This window comes from Sinocyclocheilus rhinocerous, unplaced genomic scaffold (assembly GCF_001515625.1).
Source record: "Sinocyclocheilus rhinocerous isolate Xijiao unplaced genomic scaffold, SAMN03320098_v1.1 scaffold70, whole genome shotgun sequence".
Taxonomy (NCBI): domain Eukaryota; kingdom Metazoa; phylum Chordata; class Actinopteri; order Cypriniformes; family Cyprinidae; genus Sinocyclocheilus; species Sinocyclocheilus rhinocerous.
This window is the reverse complement of record NW_015624555.1, coordinates 549,929-565,141: the sequence shown is the minus strand read 5'-3', so window position 1 is coordinate 565,141 and position 15,213 is coordinate 549,929. Positions and strand designations below refer to the sequence as shown.

At 37.0% G+C, this 15,213-nt stretch overlaps 1 protein-coding gene across 4 annotated transcripts in view; it reads right to left on the bottom strand.

Annotated features, from left to right (window-relative positions):
• Nucleotides 1-15,213, bottom strand: part of LOC107742495 (C-terminal-binding protein 1) — a 26,416-nt gene that overhangs the window by 9,125 nt on the left and 2,078 nt on the right. For 2 of the 4 annotated variants that reach the window (XM_016555494.1, XM_016555503.1), the window contains exons 2-4: nucleotides 5,290-5,444; nucleotides 760-904; nucleotides 451-657 (exon numbers count right to left, since the gene is read on the bottom strand). In XM_016555494.1, coding sequence (XP_016410980.1) covers nucleotides 451-657; nucleotides 760-904; nucleotides 5,290-5,444 — 507 coding nt within the window. Of the gene's footprint in view, nucleotides 1-450; nucleotides 658-759; nucleotides 905-5,289; nucleotides 5,445-7,894; nucleotides 8,046-9,397; nucleotides 9,686-15,213 lie in introns of those variants that run through there. The other 2 variants (XM_016555486.1, XM_016555476.1) reach the window with 2 other exon arrangements.

Genomic DNA, 15,213 nt, shown 5'->3' with positions numbered 1-15,213 from the left:
ATATATATATATATATATATATATATATATATACACACACACACGCACATACACAAAACTTCTGGCCACTGGCAGGCAGAAAAAACAATTGTTAAGCACTGAAATGAGGAACTGTATACTTCACTCTTTTTGCTCGGTGAAATAATTACTTTTGGATGGACAGAAACGCAGATCACAGTCTACACACATTACAAACTGTTTCCTTTCTGTTATCTTCAAAGCCACTGGTGGCTCCATAATTAGAATTTTTACTTTTTTTTTTCTGCCTGCACCAGTGTATTCAGATTTACTCATCCCTAAACAGCACATAAAAACAAAACAAACAGCAGCTGGTTACTTTATATCTCGTTCAGAGGACCTCTTTCTGTCTCAGTCGGCGGTTCTTGGCCAGAATACACAGCGAAGTGGATCACGTCGAGAGTCAAAATCTGGCTATGCGAGACAACACACCTAAACCAATGATCCCCAGCGTCTCTCCTCTGATCCGGGCCGCCCCAGACGCGACCTCCCGGATCTGTTCCACGCTCTGGACCCGCGTGCCCTCCCGGAGAGCCTGGTGCAGCCAGGTGGTGCGTCGGTACAGGTTTAGGATGTGACACATGGTGGAGTCTGCCGTCTCCTCGACTGAAGCTGCTGGCATGTTGCAGACTGCTATTCCTGCGGATGTGGACGGGTTACAGTCAGACTCTTCATTCAGCAAACACACACACACTGTTGTGCAACGTGTGGGATGTAATGGAAAACCTTCTTAACCATTACCTAAGTCTCCAGCAGACTTTATGTCGATATTATCAAAGCCGCTCCCAATGCGGACGATTATACGAAGTGCTTTGAACTTTTCCAGGTCCTCCCTCATCAGGGTGATGGTGTGGTACATGAGTGCACCCACTGCTTCATTTAAAACCTGAGAGAGTGGACACAAACTACAGTTAGTCTATGAGAAGAAGACAGTCACAAGTAGAACAGCTCTCGAACTGAGGGCGAGTCGAAATGATTTTTATCCTAACTAAGAGTGAATCTCTGGAGCCCTGCACATGACTTGATGACAAACATTTTATCTTGGCCATTTATTGTGTCTCATAATTCATTAATTTGTTCCCCTGTTTTCGATGTAATTAAAACGAGAGAAGAAATTAGTACAACATACCCACAATTTACTAAAGTGGGAAATAATTCTTAATTTGTGGCAACAATTTATCTAAAATGAGGGAACAAATTAATAGGTCATGGTAATGAACATTGTTGGGGAAAGTTTCTTTTAAAAGTATTGCACTGCAAAATTGCATCACTCCATAAAAAAAGTAACTAATTGCATTACTTAGTTACTTTTATAGAAAGTAATGTGTTACGTTACATTTACATTACTTTTTCTCGGATCTAAAGTCATTTTTGCTTAGTATGGTTGAATTGGATCATTGAAGGTCAGCAGCAAAGACATTGACTAATAAAATGAGATTAAATACGTATTATATCTGTGTTATTTAACATTTAATTAGTGCAGGTTTGCGTCATATTCTGAGTTTGCATTTCAACGTTTTTTCTCATTTTGAGGAATACTGAATTTGATTTTGTGCGAGTGAGATGAGTAAATGCATGTTGACATTTAGTCTAGAACTACAGTAACATCATGTTTACACAGCGCACACAACGCCTCTGCACTCACTCCTGATTTCTCTCAACATGGGGACAGGAGAGCTGGCAGTCAATAAATGGGAAAACAAAGCAACTGGCATTACTTATTTGAAAACGTAACTCAAGATACTTTCTTGTGAATTAAAAAGTAATACGTTACATTACTAGTTACATGAAAAAAGTAACTCACATAACTTGTAATGCATTACCCCCAACACTGGTATTGAATTCCTAATTCATACACTTATATATATATATATATATATATAGTTATGCGAGTCATGTAAGAGAGCACATGTCATGTGCGGGTCTCTCTAAAACTCCTTATGTTCTATTATATATTTACTAGGAACAATAGTTTAGTTAGAATTTTTTAATGAGTATTAATATGCACAGCATTGCAGGGTATGAACCAATTTCACCCTGGTCAAGAACACTCAGTTATGCAATGAAATTAATTTCAAGACTCCAGGTTCTACTACAATTTCATATGGGCAGACATTAAGTCAGAAGAATTTAATTCATTTCAAAAGACTTCAATATAATTAATTTTAAAACTGGCTGCATTGATATGGGCTCAATGGCAATCCTACAGAATCACACTCAGACATGAAGATCATGCACCTGCCACACATTTAACGGCTGAATTATATTATATTGTTTGTATTTCTATTTTAATACTTATTGGAAAGTTCCGAAACAACAGTATATTAGTTAAGTTGTTAATTATTTAAACCTCATGGTAATATTTGTGGTGCTGAATTTAATTTGTTGATTTTAATCAATATAAAAATGATAAAATCAAGTGTTTACCATTGTATAAATACTACCATTCTGCAAATGTATTTAATGGATTAATAAAATGCAAGATACATGGCAATGTAGTAATGGTAATGAGTTTTTCAATCATACTATTAAAGTTTTGTTAATATTTTTATATTTTGTTTTCATTTTCAGTTTAAAGTTTTAGTAAATTTATGTGTTTGTCATTTTTATTAGTTTATGTTTTTGTTTTTTTTAAATATGTCTAGTTATTTTAGCTTTTAACAATATGTCTATAGTTTTTAGTTTTAGTAAACGAAACTGAGCAATGTTGCCTTGGCAACTAGCTGAAATGTTTCTTTTATATTTCAACGATAATAACCCTGGTAATAAGAATGTGGGGATGTGTTTCATTGTCATGAGCTAATTATGCACTTCAGGGATCATGTCTTTACACTGTTAATCTGATTCGAAAATCCCGAGGCAGAGGAAAACTCTTTAAAGCAAAGTATTATGACAAACACTAAGAGCCTCCAACATGATTTGCTGATAAAACAAGAACTTCACTGTACAACTTCACTAACAAAGGGTTCATGATGATTAATCAGTTTACTTGAAAACACTTGACAATCTAATAAACCATCAAGTTCTGGAGTAACACACAACATAAACAGATTTATCACATTATAACTCTGGTTGATGATGAAAAACATCATTTGGTTTGACACCCATCAAGAAAAATCACCACATTAAGCAATCAGTGTTGTTTATGAGCTGCACCAGAATGAAACAAGTGTTTTTACAGCCTTCACACCACTTTATCATCTGCTAATAACTTCTCTCCCAGACAGACAATTGATTTTCTATCTTATCAGAAGCTCTTTTCTCTGTGTGAGGAGACTGTATAATTTCTGTCCATTCAGCAGCGGCCGGTTAAAGCAGTCAAATAAGGAGGATCTTTGTAGGTTTGTGGGAAGGGGCAGAAAGGGAGTGCCATCTGTCTGTGCAGGCCTGGGGAGTGTTGTGGCAGCCACCCAGAACCACACAAAACATGCCAAGAGCAATCGACAAATCAGCAGAAAAAATTGTGCGGGCTCCGGCCACAGTAAAGGTCTGAATGAGCACGAACGCATCGAGAGGGAGCAAATATTTATATGACATGGAATTAGGTGAATTGTGTTGAGAGTGAATGATTTATGGTAGCCTGCGACGACTGGTCTTTTGTGTGCAGCCAGTTGAATGAACAGAGCAAATGAGTTCAATTTAGGTTCATGGGTAGTGTGAAAAAAAAACAGTTACTCTGAATAATACAGACAGCAGCAAATCAACTTTCCTCTGTGTACGAACACACTATCAAACGGTGCACTTGCTCTTCTTCCAGCCAGTTGTATTTGATCCACAAACACTTGTATGGGTCACTAGTGCTTTTTTCCCCCATTATTGGCCAAAATTTGGCCCTATTGTTTTTTTTTGTTTGTTTGTTTGCTTTTGTATCCTTCAGATTTGGCATAATGCAAGCAAATAATACCAGGATGTATTTCTTCTAACTGAAATCCTAATCTAGGATTAATGTTTAATTAATTAGGATTAACCTAATCTAGGTTAATGTTAATTTCTGCATAAACTAATACATTAACATCTCAAGTTGTATAAATTAACATTACCTAATATCTTATGAACAAACTTGAATTAACAATGAACAAGATATACATTCTATACATAGAATAATTAAAAATATGAAATATATTCTAAATATAAACAAAAATGTACTAGTACACACTACTGTTTAAAAGTTTGGGTTAGTACAAATGTTTTAAATGTTTTTGAAAGTCTCTTATTTTCACCAAGCTGCATTCACTTGATCAAAATACAATTAAAAATTAAATTAAAATTAAAATTGTGGAAAATTACTGCAATTAAAATTACTTTTCTATCTCGATAGATAGATAGATAGATAGATACATTAATATTATAAATGTCATTATAAATTACATTCTAAAAATCTTTAGTTTACGGTTTATTTCTGACACATGACACTAGACTCAGATAAAGTTCATTCAAGAAAAATGTCAAACATTCTCAAAGATTGACAAAGAGAAACGAGTTCTTTCACAATGAAACATCACAACATGACAGATCTGATTCCGCCCATCTAGCTTTAACAAATGCTAAAGAAAATGATTGATCAATAGCTGCGAGCAAGTCAGATTGAGACTGAAATAAATAAATCACATGAAGTACAGTGGGAAGGATGACTGTGAGATTTCATCATGCTACCCAGTGAATTCATCTAATGAATCATTCTACTCATTTCTGGCAAAAACGCTCACAGCCTCATAAATATTACCCATTGTGCAATCTACTTTTTTAGCCTGTGAGATGAAGTGCTTTTTTCCATTTAACAAAGCCAAAGAGGCTCCATCACGTCGAGCCAGTGGGATCTATGATGTATTGCAGAACCATACTCTAACATATATTACATGATATATTAATCTGTACGAACCAGTGATGAAAAAAATACCACTCCACACAGTCGTAATAAATCTTAAACACATGAACAGCATTCACAATGCATTTTACTTCTGTGACGCGACATACTCCTTAGTGAAATAGTGGGAATTAAGAAGTAGGAATCTGGATTGGATTGGTGAAAAATGTAGGCTGAGATATTATGGGTTCATGTTATTTTTCTCTGCCCACATGGTCTTGGTTAAGCCAACAGAAACTAAGAAACATTTCAAAGGTGGAGAAATTTACATTTTAACATTTTTTGCTTTGTTTTGACCTGTGATATTTACGTTTATTGAGCAGATGCTTTATCCAAAGCCATTTAAACAAGAACAATATACAGTAAGTGATTAATCCAAACAGTAAGTGACGTTAAGTGCTAGATACCTTCTCGTGGATCTCCTGGGTGGACTGGGCATCACAGAAGGCCACGGTGGCCACGTCCTTCAGGATGGGCATCTCCACCGTACAGTCCCGCCCATCCAGCAGTGCCACCAGAGGACGAGGGTGCATGGGGCCATTCATTATGGGAGGCCTGATGCCTGCAGAGAGAAATCAATCACATTTGTTACACGTCTTGATCTTGTGTTCAAGTAGGTTTAATGTGAGCACTGACTGTAAACGTCCTTTTGTCTGCGAATTCACTGTTATTGTAAGACTCCTTCCAAATGATAAAACCCAATGCTACTGTACATTTGGCTCAAGGATACACACAGACATTGAATGCCAAGGTTAGTTATTGGAATCACTCTTAAAATAAAGTGACTCATAAACACAGAAAAAGACAACAGTGTGTATTAACAGTCGGGTGATTCCTGGCTTTATTGCTCAATATTAAAAATATTTTTGCAACTGCTGTTGCAGTAAAACAGAGCAGTTGTGAGTTTTATAACCACTCATAAAAGACACAAACAGACTAATGCTGTTATTTTACTGATAACAAGACCTTTCTTACATATAAATGTTGACTGAGAGTTATGAACACTGATGATTTCAGAACTTGTCAATTACTAGTCAGTAACATTTTGCCAAATGGTTATAGGATAACAGAACTATGATAACTTATGTGATAACTAGACTGTGTGTAAATATATAAATCAACCAGACTCTTAATATCAATCCCTTTATAAGAAGACTGATGGCATCATGATGACATACACAAAGAATCAGTTTTAAGGGAAAAAACATTGAATGAACAATCTTAATGCAACCGCAGCTGATGATGGTTAATAATAAAGTCATGAACACCTGCAGGGCTTCTTTCTGCGGGTCTGATTTTCTGTCAGAACTGTGCTGTTTTAAGCTTCTCAACATTTACTGATCTAAGACCACCAACATTTTCAGGCTTAAATTATAATTTTATAGTGATAACCCAATATATGCTGGCCAAGCTATCAAACTTCAAGACAAATTCCCACTGAAGACCAACATATGTTGATGCTACCATATAAAAACCACTCCAAAAGTGCTTATCAGCGGCAGCCCAGTCCCATGAATCACTGCGAATAATATAATCGAGGCAGTTTCACTGCACTCTCAAACTACTTATATATTGGTGTGTATTTTAATATTTTGGAACAAACTTCAAATATATTGTATTGTATATCAATGATAATTAAATCGATAGTTTTATACTACAGCATTTTCAGTGTTTCATGGGACTGCAGTTCATTCACTTATAAAAAACATTAAGTGCACAGTCTTGCCTTTGCTTCTGTTTTTCACATATTTTTTGATTTCAGTCAGTGTTTGTTGATTCACCTCAGAGCTGGTTGGTTTAAATCCCTATGGAGAAAATGAATGGGAAAAATACTTCCGGAACCAAGGCTGCTGAAAAGGTGGGTAGTGACTGTTGCGCTGTATTGACATTGGCGATAAGTGCGCTGCTGGGCTGAGTAGCAGAAGTTGGCGTTCTGCCTAGTGTCAGTTAAAAAAACATCTACCAACGGACTTGTCAATGGAAAGTCCAAGTATATGTGTAAACTACCGTTCAAAAGTTCAGTAAGAATTTTGTAATGTATCTGAAAAAAGTCTATGTTCACTGGAGCTGCACTTATTTGATCAAAAATACAGTAAAAACAGTAATATTGTGAAATATTATTACAATATAATAAATAATAAATAACTGTTTTCTATTTTGTGCTACAAATAACCCCAGCCACTTAAGACTGCTTTTGTGCTCCAGGGTCACATATTTTAAATGTCATTTATTCCTGTGATGTAAAGCTGAATGTTCAGCATCATTACTCCAGTCTTCAGTGTCACATGATCCTTCAGAAATCATTAAAATATGCTGATTTGCTGCTCAAGAAACATTTCTTTCTATCAATGTTGAAAACAGTTGTGCTGTTTATTATTTATGAGAACCGTGATTTTTTTTTTTTCAGGATTCTTTGATTAATAGAAAGTTCAATTTATTTTAAATTAAATTGTGTGACTAATTGTGACTTTTGATCAATTTAATTCCCTGCCGAAGAATCTATCTAAAAAGAATCTATATATACATACATATATACGCATATATATATATATATATATAGTGTGTGTATACGTGTGTGTGTGTATTATATATACATACACACAGATAGCTAGATATAGATATATATGTGTGTGTGTGTGTGTGTATATATATATAGTATATATGTGTGTGTGTACTTTTTTTTTTAACAAAAATAATAAACAAACAGTATAAAAGACATCTAAACACCTCTTAGATAAATAAAACTAAATCAGTATATTTCAGATGCAAAATATTTAGCTATTTGTTAATGATATAGTAACAGAAGTACAATATGTGCACCTGTGACCTCTCCCAATTTTATCATATACAGCCTGGCAAGTGCAGACATGGTGTAATCATGCCCATAAGACACAGAAACACCCACCTCTATCAGCACCACCCACTCCTGCTCTCAGGATAGTCTTCACACTCTCTCTCACACACACACACACACACAATGCACACGTTTATGCACAAACAAGAGCTCTTTACCTCTGTGATGATGAGATCCCTGGCTTTCACGCATCCGTTCCCACACAGAACCAGCTGTTTTCTCCATTTGTAATGAAGGTGAACTTTTACAACCATAAATTATGTGTTAGTGACATCTAAACCATCCCAGCAGGATCCGGTTATCTTGTAACACAGCCACTGTTACCTCTTTTTTTTCTGATTAGGACAAACCGCCAACAACATGCAATAGATTCATCCAAGCACGCATAAAAGCACGCAGCTCTGGGATCAAATGCTCCGATCAAGAAAAAGCACTGTTTTGCTCACACGAATGATCGTTGACACTCTCTGTCTTTGCATGTAAGATCACAGCTAGGTAAATCAAGATGCCCGAGCTGGAAAAAAAACACATGGTAGTTTCTCGCACCACACCGTTCTGTCAAAATCCCTGGGCTCTGTTCATATTGCCCTGCCCCGAGGGTGAGCTGGATCTGTTTGAATTAGCTAGTTCATAGCAACAAGAACCAACAGGGTCAGTCGCACACAGCGTCTAAAACCTCGACTGCCCACGGGCGATAATTCAAGCTGACATCCCCCCTTTGTTGTCTTCTGGTGAAAATTATAGCCAATTTCAAATTCCAACCTCAGACACACAGTGCGAAAAGAACAAAACCTGTTTTTTAACGACACGTTTTGCTCGTCACAGAGTGAGCTGGGGTGAATCTTGTTTTTTGTCATTCGTGGAAAGCCAATGTATTGTTCTCAACCCAGTTTTCCTGGAAATGTGCACTTGGGATCAAGTCACTTGAATATTGTAATGACACTTATATGCATTTTTACTTTCATTAGTCAATCTCCTCCTAAAAATATATGACAATAAAAATGCACTTTTTGGTCCATCTGATCAGAAATATCTTAAACCAAATCAAATATAAACGAATCTCAACATATGTTAATTTTAAGACGAAATAGTCGCCCATTAACTGAATGCTGCAACTATTTCCATGACATCCCGAAAAACCCTACACTTCATATGGCTAAGTATTCCTGCTTTTGGACTCTTCTAGAATGAGAATTTCCTTCGAAGAGACAGAAATTAGGAAGTAAGTCAAGGCCGGAACTGGAAGCCACATTTCCACTGCACAATGTGCGGGAGGAGGGCCATTGGAGAAAGAGTCATGTCCTTGCCAACCCCTCGGATTTTCCAGAGGGGATAGTGTGTGCTTTTTTATCTTTTGGAAAGATTAATGCAGTTAATAAAGCGAGCCATCATAGGTCCGTAGCCCCGGCTCTCGGACGAATGTTTTCTTCGCACAGGAAAGAGAAAGCAGAAAGCAAGCAATTGTATGTGAATGAATGGTTCAGATGAAAGATAATAGGAAAGAGGGAAAAGCGGAGCAGAGAGGAGGGGAGGAGGAAAGGAAGAGGGGGAGGGGAAGCCAGAATACTGTACGACAGCCGAGCGAACGCTCGCTCAAATATTGCCGCAGATTTTCGTGCAACACTTTTACGTGTGGCCCCATGCAGAAGGTAAACGCTTACCTAATGGCAAGCCTTTGTTCAGCAGATGTGAGCTTCCCATCTCTTAGGATCTGCCGGGAAAACGAGCGTGTCTCCTCAGCAAGGCATTCACCAAAATCCTCAGCATATGGCAGCTACTTCAATTTTCTTATTCCTTCTTTTCTGTGAGTAGCTAGCTTAAGCACACGCGCTCGCGCTCACACTCCCACCCCTCCTTGTCTTTCTCTTTCTCTCTAACTCCCTCTCCCACCCCCCACTCTCTCACTTTCTATTTCGACTCTCTCACTCGGACAAACACGCATGCACACACAGAATGCAAGTGTCTCTGCATTTATGGGAGTGGGAGAGCGAGAGAGAGAGAGAGAGAGAGAGAGAGAGAGAGAGAGAGAAACGTGTGCGAGGTGGCTACAAGAAAGACTGAAGAGGAATGGGGCGGAGCCTGTGCTCTCACAAAATTGATCTTTTGTTTCCCAAGAGGGGGCAAGAAGAAAAAAGATCATGGAAAATTGCGAAAGAAAAACAAGATCGGGGGAAGGAAATCTGGCTGTGTATTTCCTATTACTAAAATTTCATGACAGTCTTTTAGAATAGAAAAAGAAAAATGCAAATAAAAGACTAAAATTATTAAGTATCATACAAACAGGGAGTTTTTTTTTTTTAGTTACTTCCAAATGAATGCTCATGCTGAGGGAGGGTTAATTAAACGCCTCTGACAGTGATGGTTCTGGGTTATTTAGCTCTCAGAAAACCAATTACTGAATCCTACAGCCTTATGGGCAGCTCAGAGACGTCTCCAAAAATAAGTAGGTACAAAATAAGCACGAACAGGGTTAGGGGCCACTCACACAGGCCACTCTTTGTTAAAAACAGCCGGAGAATAGACAAAACGTAGGTAGGTCTTGAGACACATTTTTTAAGTTAATTCAAAATTCAAATTCAATTTGAAACCTCTTTTCACCACTTTTCTCATGTTTTCAAAAGTCATTTTGGCCTTTTGCTTAATGAGTCATTTGCTTTCAGTGGTAGAACAGAAACTGTTTAGTGTCTTTTACTGCTGCAGCATTCTGAATCCTACAGCCTTATGGGCAGCTCAGAGACGTCTCCAAAAATAAGTAGGTACAAAATAAGCACGAACAGGGTTAGGGGCCGCTCACACAGGCCACTCTTTGTTAAAAACAGCCGGAGAATAGACAAAACGTAGGTAGGTCTTGAGACACATTTTTTAAATTAATTCAAAATTCAAATTCAATTTGAAACCTCTTTTCACCACTTTTCTCATGTTTTCAAAAGTCATTTTGGCCTTTTGCTTAATGAGTCATTTGCTTTCAGTGGTAGAACAGAAACTGTTTAGTGTCTTTTACTGCTGCAGCATTCATCAGTAACTGGCAAATTCAGCTGATTCATCTGATAAACACACAAATCAAAAGCATCCATTGAGACAGGCCACACAATGTGCTCAAATACAATTTGTCAAAGGATGTTATGTCATTGATACAGCTTAAGCGTTACTGGCACAATCTACATGCTGCTGATTACCACAAACCTCATTATGTAAAAACAAACAAAAATTACATTTACGACAGAGAACTTGCTATGAAAGTCTAGACATTTTGGAGGCTTAAAAGCAGAAATGAGGCACTTGAACTTTTGTTAAAGCACTTATACTACTGCTTAAAATTTCAGGGTCAATGTTTTTTTGTTTTTTTTTAAGAAATTAATACTTTCATTCAACAAGGACACATTAAACTGTTCAAAAGTGACAGTATTACAATTTAATATGTTACAAAATATTTCCATTTCAAATAAACTCTTCTTTTGAAATTTCTATTTGTCAAAGAATCCTGAAAAAAAAAAATCTATCGGTTTCAACAAAAATATTAAGCATCACAACTGTGTTCAACATTGATAATCAGAAATGTTTCTTGAGCAACAAATCAGAATGATTTCTGAAGGATCATGTGACACTGAAGACTGGAGTAATGATGCTTTGATCACAGCAATCAATTACATTAACAATATTCAAATAGAAAACAGTTATTTTCAATTGTAATATTTCACAATAGTACTGCTTTTTACTTTATCCAATAAATGCAGCCTTGGTGAGGATACACTTTTCCAAAAAATACATATATATATATATTTTTTTTTAATTGACATTAGATTAAATATATAACAGACAAGGACAGTCAGCAATTTTTGCACATTCGTCTCATTTTGCAAGCAACATGCTTGATAGGAGTGGGCGCATTGACTCTATCATGATAGTTATTTACTGGAAATTCAATCCCAAAATGTGCATGTAGCATAATGTAGTAATAACTATGTTAAAAATATTCATATTTTTAGATACTATTATTCATAATAATACTGAATGATTATTTTAGCATCAGTGCAAAAAAAAGCTTTACAAACACTTTAGTCAACCCCAAAACAGTAACACATTATAAATATGACTAAATGAGTGGTGTTGGAGGCTGTTGTAAATAAATGCGCATACATGATGCTGTGACCACTGAATGCTGAACTAATGCGACGTGGAGCTGCTCGGCAACTGTAACCAACCATTACATCATCATTACTCTGGAAATGTGTGGCACAGCTCCTCAAAACTACACCACTCCCGTTAAAATCAACAAAGCTGTCTACACTGGAAGTAGCCGCCTGCTTTTGCAGAGTAGTTTAATTATTAATGAATTACACCACACATAAACAGCAGTATAAACTGTACAGCTGAATCTCTACCGGTTGTCACAGTACATACAACCACATATTGGATATATTTCCAAACTGTTTTTATTTGAACATTTATCCTAGATTAATATCTTGCCCCAGAGATTTGCCCTACAATGCATTACTACATGAAAATGTTTGTTTTTGATTGCACAAACGGAGTCAAAATTATTTTCTGTGGTAATTACAGATGCTGCCAATCAACCTGAACAATTACCTTGTATGTTCTGAAGCTATATTTAGTTTTTCGATAATACTTAGAGGGATAGTTCACCCATAAATAAGTAGTAGATTTATTTATTTAATTTACTCACCCTCAAGTTGTTCCAAACCTATACAAGTTTAGAAAAGAAGATGTTTTTAACAGTTGGTGGTAGCCATTCACTTCTACAATATGGAAAAAAAAATACTATGGAAGTCAATGGCTACCACCAATTGTTTGGTTACCCACAATCTTCAAAATATCTTCTTTTGTGCTTAACAGAAGAAAGAAACTTGGTGAACTGTAACTTTAACGTACAATTGTTTCGATTTATTATTAATTTGTAATTATTTTAAAATGGATTTAACGTCGGTAAACTCATTAATTAATAAGAAAAGAAATCAAAAATAGATGAAGAATCGTTTACGAATCAGATCGTGAGGTGTCTAAGCATTCTCACCCCTAACATGAACTGTTAAAACATACTGTTTAAATCCTATTCGCATGTACTGAGTTTTCACAAAGCATTTGTCAGTTAACTCACACTACATCCAAAGGCTGAAGGCTACATACTGAATGTTGTGACATACTGTACTGCATTTCTGCTATCTGCTAGGCCTCTACTACAGTACTGTATGTGAAAAACAAGTCAGTCTGGGAACACAGACATACAGTATCTTGCGTGTGTGCGCTCCAGTGGAGAAGTCAGACGGATTGGCACTCAAGCAGAAGAGCCCCGTTCTTTGTGAATTCATTAGCGCTGGTCAGGACCTCAGGGGAGCGCTGGTTTTGGCAAGTGAAGCACACAGCATGTGTCACGTATGTGATCCGAGCGCTTCGGCCACATTGAATAAGCTGGCTAATCACACCAGTGCCATAAAACAGATGCTCATGCATTGATCCAAAAGGAAGATTAATGGAAAAATCCATGATTTGTTCAGAAAAGGTCAGGTTTAACTAGCTTTCACCTAATTATTAAACCTAAAGTAACTAGTTTTATTACTTAATATAACATTCCAGATGACAGAAAATGCCATCTAACGAGTTATAACACACCCTCAAATCTGTAATAACAATAATCGCCACACCACACAAACTTGCGGTACAACTTCTTCTCTAAAGCATTCTTTCATGTGATTCAGCAAGTCAAAATCGTCTTGAACTAATGCTCATAAACAGCTGGTCAATTTTGCTACTGCAAAATCCTCGTAGGAATATCTTCTCTAAAAACCAACAGGGCATATTTCCTCCTTGTAAAAGAGCACAAGGACATAACAAGGTGAAAACCATCTCAACACCAGACCGCATACATCCACCACAGTCAAATCAATTCTGAGCCGTGGTAAGAGGACAGCTGGGAAAACACAATCTGGAGGACACAATCTATGATGAATGAGGAATATCTCAAATGGTACCAGTGAAAACCTCAAAAACCCATTGAAAAAGACAATGAAAGAAGGGAAAATAGGAGTGGGGAGAGGCAAAGAGCATAAGAAAGATGCCTCTGAGAAAGATTACACTGCCTCACACACACACTGCTGCTGCCAGCACACACACACACACACACACTGCAGTGTGGCGAATGGGTAAACTCCCTCACATCGCCTATCTTGAAGGGAAGAGGGTGCACGGATAACATTTCCCTAAATAAATTCAGTGTGACTGAACGGATCCTATTAAACTTGGCTGCAAACGGGGTGTGCAGAAGCAAGAACATTTCATTAAAACACCCGCTGAGACCTAACAGTGCATCATTAGATCAAAATCCATTAACAGATTGTATCTAAGGAATATCTAGATGGCGAATGGCAGAGAACAGGCAGTGATTCGATCAAGATTATTCTCTATATCAGAGTCTTGGCTCAGCTCGTGCTGTGATTCCAGTCAACCATGTTCTCAACAACAGACAACATTCTACAGGATCCTATGAAAGCACTTCTGCTCAACTACACACCAAACAGACACTAAAAATATGACCAAAGTAAACTGCACACATCATGTCACTGAGTAAACAAACCTATAGAAAGACAACTGACTAACAGTGAAAGCAGACTAGACTCCTAGGTGGCATTAAAGGGGTCATATGACGTTGCTAAAAAAGAACATTATTTTCCACATACTGTACATTATTGTTTCTCCTCTTTGCCCCGCCTTTCTGAAACGCGTCGATTTTTACAAAGCTCATCGTTCTGAAAAGCGAGGTGTGCTCTGATTGGCCAGCTATCCAGTGCGTTGTGTCGAATTCCTCAAGTGTGTGACGGAAATGTTACGCCCCTACCATACTGTGATGCCGTGACCCGGCGCGACGAGACAAAATCATTAAAACCCATTATAAACGAGGCATTTGTTCGGAGAATTTCAGAATAGATTCTGAGCTTAGTTTTTAACCAGATGCGCGATGACGCTGAGTTTGCTTTAGAAACTTGCTTCGAATTCCTCACACACATACACCACTCGAACCTTCCGTAAAATAATCTTTCATAAAGCGAATTACAAGGACATTCGTGGGCTTCATTGCACCAGATGCGCGAGAGACGCGCGCTTTGTTTGATGTTACACTTGGAAGTGTGCGATCTCGTAGATCTCCCGCTGTCTATGATGTCATAGTAAAAAACAACAGTAAATATGAAGAAAAATCACTCACAGTTCTTGAATGGAAAATTTTCAGATAATCTTAAATACTGAAAGCACTCTTTGTTTGTTGTTTGTTATATGCTTCTATGCTCCTCTTTATTATTTGCTATTTGCTTGTATGTTTTGAAGTTATATTAGTTTAAAATTCTTAACATAGGCGACAACTGAAAAATTTTTTTTCAATTTGTAATTATTTTAAAAAGTACTTAATTACTTATGTAAGGATATGTAAATGTAAGGATTTTAAGATTCTCAAGTCGGTAAACTAATT